The sequence below is a fragment of the Neolamprologus multifasciatus genome, chromosome 11 (genome assembly GCF_963576455.1).
Source record: "Neolamprologus multifasciatus chromosome 11, fNeoMul1.2, whole genome shotgun sequence".
Taxonomy (NCBI): domain Eukaryota; kingdom Metazoa; phylum Chordata; class Actinopteri; order Cichliformes; family Cichlidae; genus Neolamprologus; species Neolamprologus multifasciatus.
The window spans coordinates 13,332,786-13,354,135 of NC_140449.1; the positions used below are offsets into that span (position 1 = coordinate 13,332,786).

Here is a 21,350-nt window from a genome sequence, read left to right on the forward strand (position 1 = left end):
ATCCTCTGTGAGGACCCCTAAACATGGCACCACCTCACCACTAGGGGGTGATAGTGAGTATATGGTAATGAGTCAGGTCCTCCTTTCTGGGCCTGTTAAGAGGTATAGAGGCTCCTCCTGAGGGATTTCTGTCACAATTAAGGCCAGTGTGGCCTGTGATGTTCTGACAGTAGCTCTATATGGCTGATCTGACAGCAGGATCACATTACTGTATAGATATGGTAATCAGTGACAGTATAGACACAGTAGCATGCAGTTTGCTGAATGAGGAGGGAGGAGAGTCACCTGCATCTCTGAATAAATCCACACATGGTGTCAATCATGTCATGTTGGTTTGTGATCAGAAGGGAAAAAGGAAGAGAGCAGGAAAGACATGAGGAGGAGATGGAGACACGCAAGAGGCTGAAAGGCAGTGATATAACGAGTAGAAGTAGAAGTAGCTTCAGATTACAGATGGGTTTTTTGCCTTCTGTGGCCTTAGCTAATCAGTGCTTGACAGTAATATGAAAATAAAACATGCAAAACAAGAAGGGAAAAAATTAACTAATGGGTTTCTCTGTCTCTGTCTCTGTTTATATTTGAATGTATTTTCACAGTTAAAACAGTCATCTGTTGGCTTTATCCGTTTCTGTATGTGGTCATTTAAAACCAAGAAGACCAAATAAATAGAGTGCCAAATTGTTTTTCAGATTCAAGAATACTTGTTATCTACTAACAAACCTTTTTTTTTAAATGCCGGAAATTGTAATGCAGTTTTTAGACATGATTTTGGCTTCCCATAATTGATTGCGATTGAAAGATATTGAGAATGCATGCTCAGCCAACAGAAAGCAAAGCAAAAAGAAAATCCAAATCAAACACCCCCTAAATCAGCTCCTGATCCCGTGCCTGCATGTGCCAATCACAGCTGCTCCCTCCACGTTTCCTAGATGTAGTCTGGATGAGTAACACCACGCTAAAAGACAGATATACAACAAATAACATACCAGAACAGAAAGAAGAGATTGTACCAAGAAGTGGATCAGCATCTTTTTTAATTTTTCGGGTAGAAATACTTGAGATCTGTGAAGTGGTGCTAAGAACAAAGCATAAGCCAATAAATCCAAGTCATTTAACCTCTCGAAAACACACCACAAACTGCAGTATAGTGAGCGAACAAAGGCCAAGAAATTCAGCACCAACCATGGTGGGACATCCCAGCAGGGACAATGTGATGCTTGCATTCCTGTACAGCGAGAGCAGCATGGTCACTCGTTGTGAACGTCATATGTAAAAATGAAAGCTGTACCCTATTCATATATATATATATATATATATATATATAGATATAGATATTTAATTCTCTTCCAAGTGATTAAGTGAATAATCATTAATTTAGTGTAAGTGAATAAAGAGGACCAAGCCTATTTTGATCCAAAGATGACTTTAATACATATTTGCCACTAAGATTAGAACTGAACAAATATAATCTATACATTAATATACCTGATGAATAGTTAACACAGATTGGAAACACAAGTGGCACAATCACAAACAAACCTTTACATGAGCTCAGATAGATGGATGGATTATATCATTTACTTGTGCACATACGCTGACAAAAATGATAATTCCTTCTGGCCTCGGAGTTGCGTGTTGTGCTTCTATGTGTTTTTGTTTCCATAAGAATGTCGCCTGAATTCTTGACAAAATAAATGGTAAAATTACGAGCCTGAGCTGAGAGGAAAACAAATATGCTGCGACATGTTTTTGTCATTTCTCGTCAGGCTGGTTTTGTCCACTTGTTTGCTTTGTGTTGAGATTTTTTTGCATGTGCTCCTCTGCACACAAGGACACACTAGTGAACTAGTGAACCAGCTAAGTATTGGAAGATTCCAGTCCAAATGGATTTTTGGAGTTCACAGCTCGAGTGTGGGACAGTTTTGGATTTTAGTCAAAGTAGGGCGAAAAGACCATGAACGTGAACTTTATTTGAAAGTGTTCGCAACTAAAAGTTCCAGTGCAACTACTTTTGTCTGCTCCTTTGTCACGAGGGGTCGCCACAGCAGGTAACTCAGTGTATTTGATTTTATGCCAAATACAAGGAGGATCTATGTGTAAAACTCTGTCTAACCCCAATTTTTTGGCAGCAGAAGCAGAATCTAATTAATTTAATGTTTAGATTGTTTTATTTTACTTTATTGTAATTATTTGTGAGACAGTATTCTGCAAAAAATGTCATCACTGTGCCTGTCCTACATTTAGGTTATTTTCGTTCATTTCTGACTTATACGATATTACAGTGTTACAGTGGTCAGTGTATATGTGCGTTATCCTCATGAGTCAAGGGCACTGAGAGCGCATATCCTTAATGCAGTCGCTTTAGGTGTACAGTTCTGGCTGTCATCAGAGAAGCTCCACCCACCTGTTCAAACCTTCTGTTTGCAAAAGGTAGCCAATCAGAAGAAAGTAGCCTTAAAGCAAGAGCAGCTAAAATAATTTCTTTTGCGTAGTTGATGAACTGAGGTCTGGTATGAGAGAAAAAAGGATTATTTTGAACCATGTATCACATAAAGCTGCTCTTTCAAAGCACAAGGATAAAAAAAAAAATGGAGTAGGAAGTGAGCATGAAGGGTCCCCGTTAAGGAGTGATAAACGTGGAAGTTTGAAAGCAAAACAGGTCATTTCCTGAAGCCACACACTCCCCGCCCAATAAGTCCTTCTTAAAATAGTTTGAGAACTCTGTTGGGTTTTGTTGACTCTGAATTGGCACATATTTGTTTGGTTTTTTTCCTCCCCTATAAAAAGTTTCCAAATATTTTTCATTTCCAAACCTTCATCTTTGCCTTACTTCTTTCTCCCCATATTCGCCTTCCCTGCTCTTTCACACGCATGCATACACAAATCCATTCACCAAACCGCTTCTCTTTCTCTCTATCTCTCTTCCCTTCACCGTGGTTCTTTTGCATGGTGCCTAGCTGTTTAGAGGCAGTATGCATATGTATGGGCGAGACGGTGGATCGTGACGGGATCTGACATGCGGGGACAAGATCAAAGCGCTCCATCTGATCCCATAAAAACAGACGCAAACCCTCCTCTCATCCTTACAAAACCCCCACTGATAGTCAACTCTGCCAGCACTGACTCCTCCATCTTCTCTCCTCTCCTCTTCCTTTTCTCTCTTTTTACCTCCATCCCAGCATGCCTCGTTCCCACGTAAAGGCCTGCCTGCCTGCCTGACTTTGCGATTACGCCCTGTGATAAACAATGGCCCGTTTAGCTCATAAAGCAGGAGTGTTGTGCATAATGCTTACAATAAAAGATAGCATCTCTTCACTCATCTTATTTACCTCTCCCGTGGTGGCACAGGCGACGAGCTGTTCTATAAATACCGCAGAGAGGAAGGAAAGGGAAGGAAATGCAGATGCAGACATACATCTGTTGGTCAAATAAAATGCCTGCCAAGTCCGTTGATGAGAACAAGAGGAAAATGGAACTATTTATAAATGCACTTGCACTTACAGCCAGGTGATGAAGGTGCCATTTTAAGTCTCCTCCATCCTGTCTGGTAACGTGAGGTTAGTCTGAACCGGTGCAGGTTGACACCCATATCACATTTTGACTCATCTTTATGGAACATATAGATTGATGCGGAAGCCAGGACCCCCCCCCCCCCCCCCCAAGAACCATTCCCTTCTCTCCTCTCCTCTCCTCCACCACCCCAGCTTTAATTCCCTCCTTTCTCCTTTTTCCCTGCCTCCTTTTCTTTCTCCTTTGCCCCCCCCCCCCCCCCCCCCACCACCAACAACAACCCCCTTTCCAGTAAGGAAGATGTATGAGTTTGAATTATTGATTCAGACACATGCTACATGCTGCTCGGAGTCATTATTTGTTCAGGTGAGTGTCATGCTGCTCGCTATGAAACAGATACCACGGGGATTAAGCGACACAATCAGGACTTAAAGACAGCCGCCCTCCCTAAAATAACATGGCCCTCGCTGCAAGACGAATGCTCCCCAAAACCCGACTTCATTTGTTTATGACTCGCACATTAGTCATTCTGCAGCTAAATTATAGCGCGGGGGTAAAGATTAATTCAAGCGCGCGCTTTTTCTATTGTTTTTTTCCCCCTTCTTTGTGTTTTATTCGTGAAGCTTAATAACACAGCAGATGAATATAGGTGCAAACATCCTACACACTGAATTAAAATAAATAAATACATATTTTTAAAAAGACAGAGAGCGAACATGTAGCTTTTGTTGGTCGTAGGCGTGGGTGCGAAAATAGACAGATGTCCAGAGCGAAGACAGAATGACATGCATATTCACAGTTTTGCCCTGATTCGCATAACGAGGGCTTTTATAACAAAATACCTCAACAAACGCTACATAGTGCTTTACATTCATTGGATTGATACTGATAATCTAAAGCTAGGTGAGAGCGCCGATGTTGATGATGTTAGCGGTTAGTTAAAAACAAAGCAAAACAAAAAAAGACGATTAGTTTGGGTGGAGGGAAGCTCTAATACAAGAGCCTCGAGAGAATGAAGCGGGAGGTAAAATGTTGCTAACTGTTCATTTAGCCCTGGCTAAGTGGTCAGGGACGCTGGACAGGTGAACTCTATTCTCCCCACTGGCCCTGCAGGGTGTGTGTGTGTGTGTGTATGTGTGTGTGGACTGTAACAGAATTTCTCTAGTCCTTTGGGCCCTGGTGCAAAGCAGAGAATAAATGGTGGAGGTGGCAGGCCAGGACAGAAAAATCAATGCCTGCTTATACAGACATGACACACCAGCAGCCAGCTGCATTCTGTGTGCGTTGAGTGTGTGTGTGTGTGTGCACGAGTGTGGGCGTAGATGTACAGCGTACAATCATATGGCCCTCTGGTCCGTGGTTGTGAGTGCAACTACCCAGCAACCTCCATTTCCTCTCTCACAGGGTGGATTTTTCTAGCGTTTTGCGTCAGCTTTGGGATCAGTAAATAACCATTTTTGTTTCTCCCCCTCACCCCCTCCTTCTCCTCCTCTTCGTTCCTACCTGCCCCATCTTATTCTCTTGCAGGAAGTTTGAATGCGAGTTGTGCGAGCGCTCCTTCAGCGAAAAATGGGCCCTCAACAACCACATGAAACTGCACAGTGGAGAGAAACCATATAAGTGTGCCTGGCCATCCTGCCACTACGCCTTCCTCAACCTGTCAGCCATGAAGGACCACTACAGGACGCACACGGGTGAGACAGAGTTAGCAAGCTCCACTGTGAACCATTACTGCTGCTGCTCCTCCATAAACACACTGACTGACACTCTGAAGTGCAAAATTCATGGGATTAGCTTCTTTTTTTTTTTATATGTATATACAGGCAATCAGTGCTTTTATGAGTCTGGGACAAAGGGTTATTTATCAAGAAAGGCTCTGCTTGGATCAGACAAAATGTACTTTTTCATTCCTCTATAGCTGCTATCTGCTATTCAACAAAATGAAGTTTATGTGAACTGTGAAATTCTCACATTAATTATGAATCTTCACAGCTTTGTTTGGAATAAATATACACAAGTTTTTGGCCGGTAATAGCCTCAGCTTGTCCATCTGTACTGATTTTCAACATCCAGGGAAAGTCGAGAACTAGTTCTTGGCACTCTTGCAGACACTTGCTAGATGGTTAAACACACCTTCTGAACCCGATAGGACTGTCACTGTTATATGATATTGTATCGGCCAATTAATAGCCAAAGGGACGAGCAAAACAGCACGGGGATGTTTGAATTTTTGTGTTTGTTTTGTTTTGTGCCATCCTCCAGACTTGGATGCTTGAATGTTGTGGAAATTAAGGTAGTGTGTAGTTCTCAAATCCAACTGGTTGTCATGTGTATTTCCCCAAAAATCCATCTGGTCGCCAAGTGTGTCTTCCTCAAATCCAGCTGGTCAATGAGTGTGTGTTCATCAAGTCCATCTGATCGTCGGGAGTATTTTTGTTTTTTTTCCTTGCTTTACACCAATCCTGTGTGTATGGGTTTTTTTCAGTGATGCAAAATGGACTGCATTTATGTAGCACTTTTCTTGTCTTATTGACCGCTGAAAGCTCTTTACACCACAGGCTTTTTTTCTTCGATAATTGGATCAAACCCTGACCTTCCGATTAGTGGAAAACCTGCTTTACTGCCTGAGCTGCCGCTGCCTCAGAAAAATAAAAAGCAGGAAAAACCCACTTATGATTCTCTGTCCTTTCATATAGGTATCCAACCTTTGATCCAAAAAGAGAAGCATTAAGAATTAGAAGGTTCCCATTTCTTTAAAAATCTGTTATTTATCGACAGCTTTTGGATACAACACTGATTCAACGGGCAATTCAGAAGATCTTTTCTAACCTCACCTGGAAACTACTTTTTATAACTAACCAATAACCAATCATTAATCAGTAATTTAGCCGCTCTCTTATTCCACTACAAAGTGAATCGCTTGATTAGAAGCGATGAAACCAGCCAGTGAGTCTTTGCACTGAGATGAATGATTACTTTAATTGTGCATTTCCCCTCTGATTCCATCCTTCCCTTTCATTTCTGTACATACAGTAAAGAACACTTTAGGACTGCTTTGAATTGTGTGGTTTTCTTCTTTAACTTGCTAAAAACTTTGGATGGACAGATGGTGCAGTGGGAGGATATTGTCTTGAATAATAGTCCCTCGATAGGAGCCCAAGTCAGTTTCTTTGAAAGTGTCTTTATGCCGCAGCCCAGCAGTTTCCCCTCGGCCTCAGTAATGTCCCACACATGGCTCCTTGATGCCCTTTTAAGTCAATGACAGAAGCAGCAGCAGCCAGTGGCCTGACAGCCTGACTGAGTGCTTGCAGGAGAGCCCTCCATCCGTCACGGGTGCCTGCTGTGTGCGCGGGTTTCTATGTGTGTCAGTGCGAGGCATGCTGAATGTTATTTTAAATGTGTTTTAACAGTGATGTAACGTCAAGGCGCCTCTGACATAATTAGATGTTTTATTTTCATTTGTTTCCAGCTCTCATCATTCCCCATCAAGTGGCTGGCGTCACACTGTCACTTAGCTGTCATTTGAAGAGGTGTGGGATGGTATGCTGTGGTGTGTGTTTGTGTGAATTTGGCAGGGGGAAACACAGACTTGAGAGTGAGTTAAGCGATTGGGGGGGCGGGGGGGGGGGGTGATTGAATATAGGAACTTGAAAGATCATGGGTGACCAAAAAAGAAATATAAAAGTAGGAGAATTAAGATTGAACCTGAAACAACCTCATTTTAGTCAGCAGCAAGACCTGACTTGATTAGCGACGCCCCAAAAGAAGCTAACACAATTTGCTCTGCTGTGACCTCCGACACTCCTTTGCCAGTTATAATTGGTGCTGGGTTAGGGCGGCTAGCTACAGCTTTACAATCATTGCAATCACATTCCAGCAGCCAACCTGACACACTGAAATATTATCTGCATATGTGTGATCTGTTTAAAAGTTATAAATCGTCTCCTTCACAGGGCTAAGATGCAATACTAATAAAATAAGTAGGAGATTTAAAAGTTGAACTAATCTGCCCAGGGAACAGAGCAGTCAGTAATGGAGGGGGTGCGAGTTAGAGTACATGCATCTGGGTTATGTAGAGGCTCGCAGGACGATGACTAACTGCTGTGTTTGCACTGGAGCAGAGTGTAATGATACGTAGCTCATTAGTTGTAAAAGTGTAAAATTAAACGTCACAACGCGAGGAAAGAGAAACCAAAGCATCCCTACATCGAGAACGTCATCACAGTTACAAGTTCTGATTGACTAGGTTTTTGTCAGGTGTGTTTGATTGGTTTATAACACTTAAAATAAGATTCCTAATTGCTCAAAACAGCAGTTAGAGCATCAAATTGGAACACTATGGGCAGGTTGGGCGTAGGCTGAGGAATCAAACGGCATGCAAAGACAAAAACATGTATATTCTTGAGTAATGCTGAAACCTTCCTCTGAAAAAATATAATTTTGCATAGCAGGACAAGTTTAGGATTAGCAATAGCATGTCTTCTTAAACACTGACCAGGACCAGAGAATTACCACTCTCCGAACTTCAGGGAACTCTTTTGAAAATGGATTTCCAATAATTCAGCACACCAAAAGTCACTCTGCGGCAGTCCTCGTTTAGATATTACTCATTAAAGCAGCAGTAGTGACTACCTGTTGATAGTTATCTCTAATCAGTGTAAACAGTTACTATTTTTTACTGGATGTGAGACAGTTAGTGTTGTATATTTCCTTATTACACTTATAATACAAGAAACCAAAATTAGGTGATGATACTTCTTTATTTGCTAGCTAGCTGCAACTGTTGAAATGTGCTAGCAACAGTTGTTACTTGTTGTTTGTTGGTTTGAAATGAGAAGCCTGCTTTTATTTAACTTATTTTGGACTTTAATATTGCTTTGTGGTGATTTTTAACCACTTTTTTCAGAAGCTACAAAATATTTAATGCCCTCTTTTATGAGTGTTAGCATTTCATATGCCAATATAATGTTCAGTGGTACATAAAGGTACAATAGAGTGACATAAGATGAACAGCAGAGCATCTGTGACCGATCAAGTTTTCAGTTTAACATTTGATACATGGGGGAAAAAGTTGTTTCTTTGCATAGCTTAAACTATAATAATATAGCATAGTTTATTAGTAGGTGCATATTTCATTTTAACAATTGAAATCTGCTCGACATTTAGTAACTAAAGCTTAATTTCAGAGGTGGACACCCAATGACCACCTTTAGACACACCCCTGCATTCTGGAGGCATTAGGGACAGAGGGGGGGATGAGTTCTCTCAGCCTACAGCAAAGTTTACACTAAATATGACAAATTTAAACTTTGTGGCAAACTAAATTTTGTTGACTGCACATAGGCTACTTTATCTTGTTTTGTTTTTAATTTTAATTTTAACCCCAGAAAAACCTTTTCTCACACTCAGCCTGCGTTTACTGCCTTTGCCCACTGTGTCTGTCTCAGAGAGAAGTGGCTGGAGTTTCAACATAAACTTCATTGGTCATCTCAGAGTCAGTCTAAATCTTACAATACTTGTTTTTCAGACACATGCTTCAAAATAGAAACATTCACACCCACCAGCTCTGCACCACCAGCTTCACCTTTCCTACTGTTTTCCCAACAGCTTCAGTAACCTCATATCCTTGAGAAAACATTCTACTGACTACAAGAAATAAGTACTTATTAATGAGGGTTTGCTTTAACTACTTGCAAACTTGTAACTGTGATTGGCATGAAAGTCATCAATGGTTCTAATGAGTCAGTTGATGAGTACTTAACTCGCCTACGATATTTTTTTCCTTTTGTTCTTCTTATTCTTCCTTTCCCTCCTGTACATCATTTGTCTGACTGCTTTCTTCTCTAAGATATCAGCCGTTAACATTTGCTTGATAGATAATTGTCATCCCATGGATACGAGAAAAGGGAAAGACTTTTTACTCATGGCCACTGATAATTGGTCATGAAAATTTGCATATTAATGATCCTGAAACTGACCTCATGGACCATTGTTAGTCAGTGGTGTTAATTTTGGCCATTATTCAAATATATTGTTTATAAGGTTGGGGAAACCTGCAGTCAGGTGAGGTTTCTCCCACTGAAAACGCAACGTCTAGATGACCAAAATCAAGTTAGTGGGATCCCATGGATAGAGTTGCTGATTGTGACATGCCGAGCCCCGCTCCCTAAAAGGACAGCTTAAAAAAAGTTAAAATCTCTGCGCTCCTTCTCCTGCCTCTAATGGAATTCACTGTTGTTCTCTGATTTGTGTGTTTTTTATGTTAATCATTCCCTGCTCACAGACCAGTCCGAGGGAGGGGGGTAGAGGGCGTGGATGGGGGATCTAGTGGTCGACAGCCGCCAGGGTCATTTGTAATGGCTGATGAATGAGCAGCTCAAAAAATAAATAAGTGGACTGAATCCGACCCACCCAGTTTTTCCCAGGCTCTTGGGCATTGTGGTGGTGGTGGTGGTGGTGGTGGAGTGCATAGAGGAGGTCTGGACGCAGCGACAGGGCCACAATTGATTTCCTCATTGCTTCAGTTTGTCGCTTAATCTGGCGATATGCTGATAAATCTTCACACTTTGTCAATTAATTTCCCTGAAAAATGAGACCCAAAATGGCGAGCACATCAATACAACAGCGGATTCCGTGTCAAAAATTAAGCGGTAAAATTAATTGCCCTCCCATCCGCTCCTGCTAAAACATAACTAATGAGGGAGGCAATTATAGCTGCATGCAGACTCCTCCGGGGTTATTTAAAACGCACACAGGCGCACACATATATATGTATCCGCACACACGTGCAAAGAAGGGTTGTATATTTTGACTTCAAAGTTCTTTTATTGTCTCGCAATAAGGCGTATTTAATTCCAGTAAAGGGCGGAGAGTTGAGGTGTACCATGGGAACAAAGGAGACGAAGTGATAGCTATTTTCAAATAGCCCAAAAAAAAAGTTTAAGGGCTCTCAGTGCAAATGTATTAGCGGGAGCTGTGTTTTTAGGACATTTTAGTGTGTGGATTTTGTGCACACTCAGTTGCATAGCTGTTCGTGATCTGTGACTTGAATTGCATTTGTTTGCAGCTTTGTATATCTGGCCTTCAGGACTGATGTATGAGGTCAGGGTTCACAGTCTCAAATGAATTCAGGCTAGATCCAAAGTTTAAATTGGTAAAGGATACAGATATGTTTTTTAGGTGAATTTTTTTTGAAGTTATACGAGTCATTAGTGTACCTATTAAAGGCAAAGGTTAACCCGAGTCATGCATGCTTGCAGTCAATTCAAGGTTACAAGGTGGCTGAAAGGTCTATGTTGCTTTTAGCAGTTAGATGTACAATGTTGATAGCAACGTGTCACCTTTTTTTTTTAACTACCCCACCTCACCATCCCCACCCTGGTCTTGGGAGTGCTCCACCCCGGAGAACAACAGATGAAAAGCGCACATGTAATTTATCGCCAACGTTTCCTCCTCAAGAATAATTGTGGCGACCGCGGCTGGGCGTAGGGATCGATGGCTATAGATTTTTCTGTGGTGGGGTCTTGTAGCGTTGGGTGTAATGAGAGATGGAGAAGGCGGAGGAGGGGACCCGCGCTGTTATTCTGATGGGGAGAAACGGTCTGATCGAGATGCTTAGTAACTCATGTAGAGTTTAAAGACACGTGGAATATAGGTGTTATTTATTTATTGATTCATTATAGTCAAAGGTCTTGAAAACCCAGGTTTTCTGCAATCAGTAGGATGCTAGATGGGGAAGAAAAAACCTTGTTTCACAATTACAGCTGTGGTTATGTTTCAAGAGTTCTGTGTGGGTCCTGTTTGTGGTGCTTGATACAGAATCATTGTTGATTTTGGGTTTTTTTTTTTGCATCAAAGCACACTGCACAGTCCAAGTGAAGGTTAATGCCTTCTTTTTTGACTCTGAAACTCATGCTAAAGATACCAAAGCAAAGTAGTCTTGTTGCGTACGGTGTTTAATCATGATGAATCCATGTTATAGAGAACTGCGATACTTTGATTCAGCTTGTCCTGCAAGCTTGCTCTGCAGATCTTATCGTTCTATAATGCGTTTGTAAATTCAAGGAATCTTTTTGTTTTTTTTTTCAGGTTATTAGAACACCTGATACAAAGAGTTTTCTTTTTGTGTAGCTACATAAAAAAAGCAGACTGGACATTCATTTATATGAAATCATTGCTCCTTTAAAGGCCATCCACACAGGGACTGAAAAGTGAACCTGTATGAATTGGTGAACAAATGCACCTTTTTTAAGGCTGTTTTTCTCTCCTCTAAGTGGCACTGCATTAAAACTCTTCTCACAGTCGAGTGGCTTTAAATGGGTATAATAGAGGAAACTTGAGGCTGCTTTGTCTCTGCGGATTCAGTGAAAGCTGCTATCTGTGCAGGAGAGGAGCAGAGCACTACTGAGGCCCAGCTGGAAGAGTCACCCAAATGTGTTATCAGTATGTGGCGAGAGCTGGAGTTCAACATCAGCATTTAGCTGAATATTTAAGTGATGGAGAGCTCAGCTGCACGTACCGTGTGTGCTAAAATGGACGACGTGGCGCCCACAGTGTTTTCATACATGTGCAGGTACACAACATGGACATATATCACACCGCATGCAGTTTGATTTGTGTGAGGATTTGCATACACATCTGTGTCCATTCTCTAAATGCACGCATGCATTTCCCCGAGTGCATCTTATCACAAATGTTTCTGCCGTGTGTGTGTGTGCAGGAGTGTGTGACTGGCTGTGTGCAATGGCAGTCACAGAGAAAGAGAGAGAGAGGTAGACAGAGGGAGTGTGAGAGAGAAAAGACCATCATGCTGTTAATGACAGAGCCAGATGCAGAGAAGAGAAGAGGAGTGTAAAAAAGCTCTCTGTGCTCCCCATCTGGAAGGCATCGCCCCCAAATGAAGTTGTACAAAACCATCCCATTGATAATAAAGCTAATTTTTATGGCTCTGACAAGTATGTAATTATGTTCAGCGGTGCTTTTCAGATTTTATCACAGTCAATAAACCACACTGGCAATTTCCCGTCCCCCATTTGACATATTTACACGGATCCATCTGATTGGAGGAATTAGTTAGCTATGAGAGCTCTGATGGATATACACTAGTGATCTGTGACTTCTGCTTGGCTCATCTGTTAGCCAACTAGACCCTCTGCTCATCTGTTCAGTCTGTCTCTTCTTTTCTCGCCTTCTGCCTTTCTCCCACTTCACACATTTTCCCTGTCGAACCATTTTCTCTCCTCTTTGTCTTAACTTGAGCTCTCAGATTTTGCTCAGTGGCTCCTCGGCTACCATTTCCACCGAGAGTGGGATTGCTCATTCTTTCCCGCATCAAACTTTTCCACTCAGGGGATTTCATAAATCAAATTCAACAACCCTTCACTTAGTACCACCCTGTGATAATTGAGACTGCAAATTTACTGTTTAGCTAGATCGTTTTTTGAGTCGTGTTAATTCAGTATTAAAATTAAAAGCGATTAAAAGTATAATTAAAGGACAGATTAATTATGCTGATCTTGATTTGAGGCAGACAGAAGGAAAACACCTGAAACCTGGATCAGTTTCATCAACAGTATAGATTAACATGCTCGAATGAAACCAGCTGTAAAACCACAGTTGTTTTTTTCATTCTAAGTGACTTCACATTCCTAGCATATCAAAATAAGTAAAAAAAAAAAAGGGCATCCACTTAAAGAATGATACAGAACAGACTAAATACACATATTAAATACAGATCGTAAAGGTTTGATGTCCTTCTGCATTTTCAGAAATTAAAAATAAGCAGTTTTTGTTGCTTTATGTCATTTTTCAAAGACATCTTTAATTATCCCCCCTTTAAAAACACATAGAATACTATAGGGTGTTTCAGGTGTACTCTCAGGTCCATAGCTACCAGCAGATGCCTGCTTTTACAGATTTAGATGAGCTTTTAAGTGCTTTTTTGCTGTGTACATGTTATGTTCACTTAAGGTGGTATGGTAAACCTTGGCTTTGTTCTGCACCTCTTTAATTGCTTCAGCTTCAAATTTTTAATTGACTGAAATTAATCTTTAAACCATTTTTTAATCTCTTGAATATGATTTGCGTTTGAATGAGAGCATTTCTGCAAAAACAAAAGCAAATTAAGCAAAATATTTTTCCCCGTGTAGAATTCTGGTTTCTCATCCACTCTGTTTTTCACAACCGCTGATATCCCTAAAGCACTATGTTTCTCTCTCACTCTCTATCTCTGCAGGAGAAAAGTCTTATTTATGTGACCTGTGTGGTTTTGCGGGAGGCACCAGACATGCCCTCACCAAACACAGACGCCAACACACAGGTAAGCACCAACTCACACACCCTGAACTCATGTTGGAAACTTGTCTTGTCGCACAAACTGATTCCCACGTGTTCATGCCTTCACCATGTCAGAAGGTGTTTGACACCGAGATCCGAGCAGCCGTGTAGTTTAGGCAACCGTTTGCCCTCCCTCGGTCGCACACATACACTCACACACAGGCGCATCAGTGTGACACGCTGCTGTCAGTGATAGGCATGTGTACCAGTGTGGCTGACTGAATCTGAGATTTTTAATTTCAGTTATCATTTCACCATGTCATTCTGTCGCTTAGGGAAATTGCATTTTTCAGATAGGCTGTCAATAACGAGTGTTTTTTTGGGGGGGGAAATTGAGATAGTGAAACAAATACTGTTCTTAGCCGTTGTCTGGCAGGCGTCCAAGGATCAAGAATCCTGTTATAAATATTCATTTAGGTTTTCATTATTCATTTTGTTTGCTCCTCAGTTTTGCTGCCATTTTTTCCCCCTAAAACCGCCAATTTCTGTCCTCCTCTGCCACGTTGACACGTGTCAATTCCACTGATTTAGCCACATGTCCAAATCTGTGACGATACGGGTTCACATGAAGGGACTGTCCTCAGTTTGACAGGTGCAGATTTTTAACGACCAGTGCTAATATGAATATTTCTGTGTTTGAAGTCTCCTCAAGCAGCTTTGTTCAGGTGTTTTGTGTTTTTTTCCAATTGGAAATTGAATGGCTGATCTTATGCTCAATATATAAATGTCACTGAAGCAGTACTAAAGAAACAGCGGACATAACAAAGTTCCTTTAAATGTCACGTTAAAAACAAAAATACACAAGTGCCACAAATAAAATTAATTACAAGTAAAAAAACAAAAACCTGTTTTGTTTGTTTTTTATTCTTACACTCCAGACTAACATGATAACCCACATCATTAAAGATACCTGTCTTGTGTAGGTCCCACTGGTGCTGCCAGAACAGATATGACCAATCATAGCATGGACTGAACAAGTCCTCTGAGGGTATCAGGTACCAAGATGTTAGCAGCAGATCCTTTTACTCTTGTAGTTGTGAAGTGAGGTATTCATGGATAGGACATATTTTGTCTGCAGTTTGGTATCCTGCTAATAGGAGGGCTGTATGTTTGCATTGTTTAGATAAGTGGAACAAAGTGACGTCCACTTAAATGAGGGGACCCAACGTTTCGTCCCACTTTCTCCGTCAACTTGCCTTCTTAGCACAGTTCATGCGGGTTCAACCTCTTCCCTAGGTGAACAATAACCATTCAGGTGTCTCTGTTGTATAAATGTCTCATCAGACCAGGCCACCCTCATCCTTGTACCACATAGATACCCACTGTGTGTGTTTTCTTTACAGGTCTTTGGCTGTGCAGCCCATATGCTATTTCTGTTAGATTAATGGCCGTGCTTCAGTTACGGAAATTACAGTACAAACAGTAAAAAGCCTTATCTGGATTACCATCAAAATCTCACTCATCGTATTTTTTTGAAATCCATACATAAGTTTCCAGTCCTGCTGAGAGATAAACTGATTTGGTTGAAAACGCAGCACTACAACCAACTGATACTTCCACTTCTTACAGAACACACATTTCAGCTCTAAAATATGTGTTTAACTCTTACTTTACATTTCAACTTCTTCTGTATTTGATTATACATAGTTTTACCATTAACCTTATATTATATTGTATGCGTTTATACTTTTCTTTGAATCCCAGCCTTTATTGTTATTCAACTTTTACTTAAAAATATAAGAAAACTTTCTCCACTTACATCCTTAAATGGCCTTTCTTCAGCAGACACAAACCCTGCCAGAGCTTTTCCCTCATATGTTTAACTGATTTAAAATTACAGCTTTCATACAACAGTTGACAAAACCTTTTGTTCAGTCTTTGTATAGTCGAGTTTAACACACACATGCCTCATTTTATATTTAGTTATTAATTAAAGTTTTTTTGCAGCACCACAGGGACCTGCACCCATTGTCAGATAAATCCTGCTACCTGCTATCTCTCAATGTATGCATGTTTGTTTTAGCTCACATTAGTGGGTCACTGCGGTCTCATCACTGCTGTCTTGTCTGTGTCTCTTATCTTTTCAATCCCTCCGCCCACAGGAGAGAGGCCCTTCAAATGTAAGCTCTGCAACTTCGCCTCCACCACGCAGTCCCACCTATCACGGCACAAACGTGTTCACACCGGGGAGAAACCGTACCGCTGCCCCTGGTGCGACTACAGGTACCGCCTCATTGACCTCCGCACGGTTGGTGGCGCTGATGGCTGCCACCGTGGCACTGATGATCAGAGGGTTGATAGGTGGGGATAGGATGGGGATGTGGGGGGGCGGGTTTGTAAGAGTGTGGTGTGTGTGTTGGTGAGATAGCAGGTGGCATTGTGGGGTAGTTTGGTGGGTTGGTGGGGAGGGTGGGGTGTTAATGCTAGTGGCTTTGAGTGTGTGTGTGTATATCTGTGTGCGTGTGGCGGGTGGGTGGGAGACGTTGAGGGCAGACAGGTCTAATCTCCACAGCACGGCTCCATCTCATCACTCTGCCATCATCAACAGGCCCAGCCAGATTTCCCCAACACACACACACACTCTCTTACTCTCCCTCACACACACACACACAATGTCACTGTCACTGGCAGGTCCCTGTCATTAAAACACCATCATACCGCATCAGTAATTACACAGGAAATTGTCGGTGAAATTGAAAAAGTTTTGGCTGGCGTTGCACATCTCCATCTCTCTCGATCTTTCTCTGTCTCTCTCTCCTCTCCTCCCCCCTTCTGTCTTTCTCTCACCCCGCGCTTCCTCGTCAGGATGTGGCAGAAGAGTGTGAAAGGGAATGATCTCAAACCCATCATTGGTTTTAGATGTACTCTTCATTCGTTTTTTCCCCTCTGTGACAAAGTCATTTCAGCTGCTTGCTACACCTGCTCCGCCGTAGTGAAGCACTTGACTCATTTCATCTGTCTTTTGTATTCAGTTCAACTTGGGGGAAAAAAAATGAAATGCTGAGAAGTAATAGCTGCAGTCAGGCTATTCTTCAGCAATTATCAAAGGATTTTATCTCCCGGTGTCCAAAGTTATCACAGAACGTCTCTTTTGGGTATCGTGTAGGAAGCGACTAGCATAGGTCTTTTATTGTTTAATTTAAGTTTAATTAAGTTTCATTTCCGAGACGATAAATCCTGCTTATATTTGGTTATGCCCTGTATTTAATCTAATTTGTTAACATAACCAGTGACTGTATTGTCTTCCTGATTGGTTGGCTCAACTCTGTGTTTTACTACTACAGATTTTTTTCCCAATATTTTGTCAGAGTGCAACACTCAGATTGACCTTTTCGTTGTTGTTGTTAGGTAGTTTCTAGCATTAAGTGTGATGTACCCCGTTCTTCTCCTGGCTCTAAGTATCATCACGAGGTGAAACATTTATTTTTAAGCAAAATGCGTGTGAAAGTTATCAGATTTCACTGTCTTTCATTTTAATGTTAGGAGCATTCTTTTAAGTTTTGTTGCTTAAAATTCTGCACACTAAAGACACACAGCACTATAAAAATACAGAGGTCCCTCTCATCAGGTCAGTGGGTGTACGTGCAAAAGAGTCACATAAGGATCAGATTTTATAAGATCCTCATCCTACATTTTACTTTTGTTTAAATTTTAAACTCATATAAAACCGCTCCACTGATTGAACCTCACAGTGGGAAAGATACTGTATACAGACCTGTGATCCTTCACTGATACATGATGATTGTTACAGATAGCAGCAAATGAAACAGTAAATTAGAAGCCCAATTAACATTTTGGTGGCCTCCGAGGGTTTAGAGAGGTCCCGAAGGGAGGAAGAAAGGTGGGAGGAGGTGTAGGGACGTTGTGGAAAAGCCCTGCTGGGCTCGCTAATGTGAGGATGAGGAATTGAATGTGTGGGGCCCTAGACAGCCGTGAGGGGTCCCGTCTTTGCTCGGCTTTTATTGTCTGAATGCATGTTTAAAACCGTGACGTCTCTCGTGGCCTGACCGTGATAAGGAGCTGGTAGATGAGTTAGCCTGTTTGACCTTGTAATACAAGCCGGGCTTATGAAATATATAGGATGCAGCCATAGAGCAATATTGAGTATTGAAGCATTAATGAAGCAGCTAGGTGACTGACAGTTCTTGCCCAAAGAAAATGTATCTGTTTTATAGATGTAGCATGTTAAATGGCAGCTATGTTTCTCACTTAATGCAGTATTATCCCCATCAAGGCTGCTTCTCAAATGCATGTAAATGAGCAGGGAGTAAATGATCTATCAAATGCCACTCATCTACCATTCAGACAGAGATAGATAATAGAGGGGGGATAATTATAGATGGGAAATAGTGGTAAAAATATTCTAATGATATTGCACCGGGAGTCCTGGGCTGTCAATTAATGATATCTATTTGACTACTCTGCAGCTGTTTATGCAAGCTGCGAAACTTCTTTACTTTAATTTTTAAGAAATCGTTTTTATCGCTCACAAAGAGGAGGATTTTTTTCCCCACTCTCTTTTTTTTCTCATTAAAGTCACAGTGGCATCTAAAACGGTCTAATTGATATGTAGCCTCTGAATCCTGCACGTCGGCGTGACTGTGGGGCTGGTTTTGTTTATTGAATGCCGCACCATTCATGTTTCAATCTACCTGTTAAAGCAGTGTTTCCAATTCAAGGCGACGGCGGCTTTGAGGACGACACGCTCGCTGTCAGTGGCAGGAAGGTTTGTGACCTTGTAAAAGTGAAGTGAGAGACGAAGGAGGAGGGAGAGGCATTAATGATGATAACTGGGCCTCCCTGGCAGAATAAGAATCCAAATAGCACCAGTGATCCAAATACAGACCCTGCACCCCCCACAACTCTTAACGCACACAAAGAAGCGCATTTAAATCTCCTCTAACGAAGCGCCTCTCAATTACACCTCTCCCATTACCATACAGTCTTTGGGAGGAGGAATATGGAAATGGCTTAAATAAAGGGGGGAGAGAGGGGAGAAGCAGAAAGTGGCAGAGAAGGGGTGATGTATCCGATGAGCATCAGTATGGCTGATTCCCATGGTGAGTGCATGGGTGGGGGAGGAAGTTGAAACAGCGTTGGACTAATTAATACAGTGTATAGTAGGAGGGCTGGTGTGGGCTTTCACTAACTGTGACACCTGCTGACTCCTAAACGCACGTTGTGTTGTTTTAATATGACAATTACGCCATTACCATATCTGAGAGATAGCATGGCCCCCCTAGGAATCCACCCGCGCTCTCTTTAGAACCTTTTAGCTCCGCTTCAAATTTTATCTATTTATGCTCCCGCTTTCGAATAAGAAGTCAGCTCACTTTTGGTATTAAATGCATTTTTTAACAGCATCATTTGTGTTAATTTAGGAGCATGAGACAAGTTCTTTTTTTTGTCCGTATGCCAATGAAAAGTCAACAGATGGCTGTGATTTGCCCGTGAATCTGTTATTGTTTTGCTTATGAAGCTGATAAGAAAGTAATCACAGCAGTTTTTGACAGTTTGTTGGATAAAATATGAAAATGACAACTAAGGTCAGTTCCTGTAGACACTTTATAAAGCACATGCTGCTAGTACGTGGTTGGATAACCTTTTGCCTCCAGAAGTACCCCAATTCTTTATGGTACAGATTCAACAAGGTGCTGGAAGCATTCCTCAGAGATTTTGGTCCATATTAACATGACAGCGTCACACGGTTGCTGCAGATTTGTCAGCCTTAAGCCTATTATGTTAGTCTCCTGTTCCACCACAGCCAAGGTGCTCCATTGGATTGAGATCTGATGACTGTGGAGTCCATTTGAGTGCAGTGAACTTACTGTCATGTTAAAGAAACTAGTGTGATATTAAGTGATCTCTGTTACATGGTGCATTTTCCCATTGGAAGCAGCCATCACATCATGTGTTCAATGTGGTCATAAAGGGATGGACATGGTCAGCAACAATACTCAGGTAGGCTGTGGTGTTTTAAGAAAATATCCCTCACATTATTGCACTGCCACCAGCAGCGTGTACCATTGAAGATCAAAAAATGGATCCAGGTTTTCATGATGTTTACACCAAATTCTGAACCTACCATGAAAATGTTGCCTCAGTTTCCTGTTCTTAGCTGACAGGTCTAGTGTGGTCTTCTGCTGCTTTAGTCCTTCTGCTTCAAGGTTAAAATGTAGGGCATTCAAAAAAGCGATCTGTATGCCTTTGCTGTAATTAGAGGCTGAGTTATGTTCGCATTCCTTTCAGTGTGGCCGTTCTTCTCCAACAGCATCACCCAGTCATTTTCACCCAGAGATCTGGTGCTTAATAGATATTTTCTTTTTTTTGGACCTGTAAACTCTAGAGATGGCTGTGTGGGAAAATCCCAGAAGATCAGCAGTCTGTGAAATACTCACACCAACCCCACCGGCACCAGTGACCATGTTCAAAGGCTACGTCCACAGTAGCCCAGATAGATTTGAAAACGGCGTTTTCGTCTGAAAACGCTCCGTGTCCTCACTAGCGTTTTCAGACGTTTTCACAGAGTTGTGCGTCCACATTGAAACGGACGAAAACGCTTACGCTCCAGTATTGCGCATGCGTGAAATGTAAGAAGATTCAGCCTGCCTCATTTCTGTCTGCCGCTTATTTACTTTCTAGCTTGTTGAAACGTCGCGATAAAATGACGAGGAAAAGCACAGAGTTTTTGTAAATGGACTAACAATGAGGTGGAGTTGTTGCTGCGAATAATACAAAAGTACAAAGTTGCAAAAGCCAGTGAGAATTAAAGACTTCGAAGAAAAGCTATCTGAAGCATGTACAGACTGATATTAATCTTTAATATGGCTGTCAAAATTGAGAGCAAACAAAACAACTGTTGTATAAACCCTCCGCTATCTTTGTTTAATTGGTCACATGACTGCATCATATGACTAACATGCGTCATCGTTTTCGAAAGTCTCAGTTTTTGCTGTCCACACTGCGACGCATAAGCACAAATGTATGCATCTTCAAATGTATGCATTTTTGAGAGCGTTTTCAAAACGCCACGTTTTCATTCAGGGAAAACGGTGTCTCAGTGTGGACCGGAGGCCAAAACGGAGAGAAAACGATGCGTTTTCAAACAAAAACGCATTAGTGTGGACGTAGCCAAAGGCACTTAAATCACCTTTGTTCCTCATTCCGATGCTCAGTTTGAATTTCGCAGGTTGTCTCGACCATATCTAAGTGCCTTGTGATTGGCTAATTAGATATTTGCTTTGGCGAGCAGTTGACCGCGTGTAGGTAATAAAGTGGCTCCTGAGTGCTCATCTGTAAAGTGTTCTGCAATCCACTGGCCAAACAGACATTTCTTTATTTGTTAGTGTTCTGGGTCAACGCTCTCAAAATGTGTTTTATTCATTCTTTTGTTGAGACTGCATCCAAAACATGGTCTTCAGCCTCATGAAGAGCCCTCATTGTTCACTGCTGGCTGGTCCTTATGTGTTTTGTACAGCATAAACAGACACCAGTGAGGGCCCGCT

At 41.6% G+C, this 21,350-nt stretch overlaps 1 protein-coding gene across 2 annotated transcripts in view; it reads left to right on the top strand.

The window, feature by feature from the left end:
* znf407 (zinc finger protein 407) overlaps positions 1–21,350 on the top strand; it is a 167,195-nt gene that overhangs the window by 88,223 nt on the left and 57,622 nt on the right. For both annotated transcript variants that reach the window (XR_014876714.1, XM_085176530.1), the window contains exons 6-8: positions 5,038–5,204; positions 13,745–13,828; positions 15,948–16,068. Coding sequence is in view for 1 of the 2 variants with exons in the window: in XM_085176530.1 (XP_085032656.1) it covers positions 5,038–5,204; positions 13,745–13,828; positions 15,948–16,068 (372 nt within the window). In the remaining variant the exon portion in view is untranslated. The remainder of the gene's footprint in view (positions 1–5,037; positions 5,205–13,744; positions 13,829–15,947; positions 16,069–21,350) is intronic.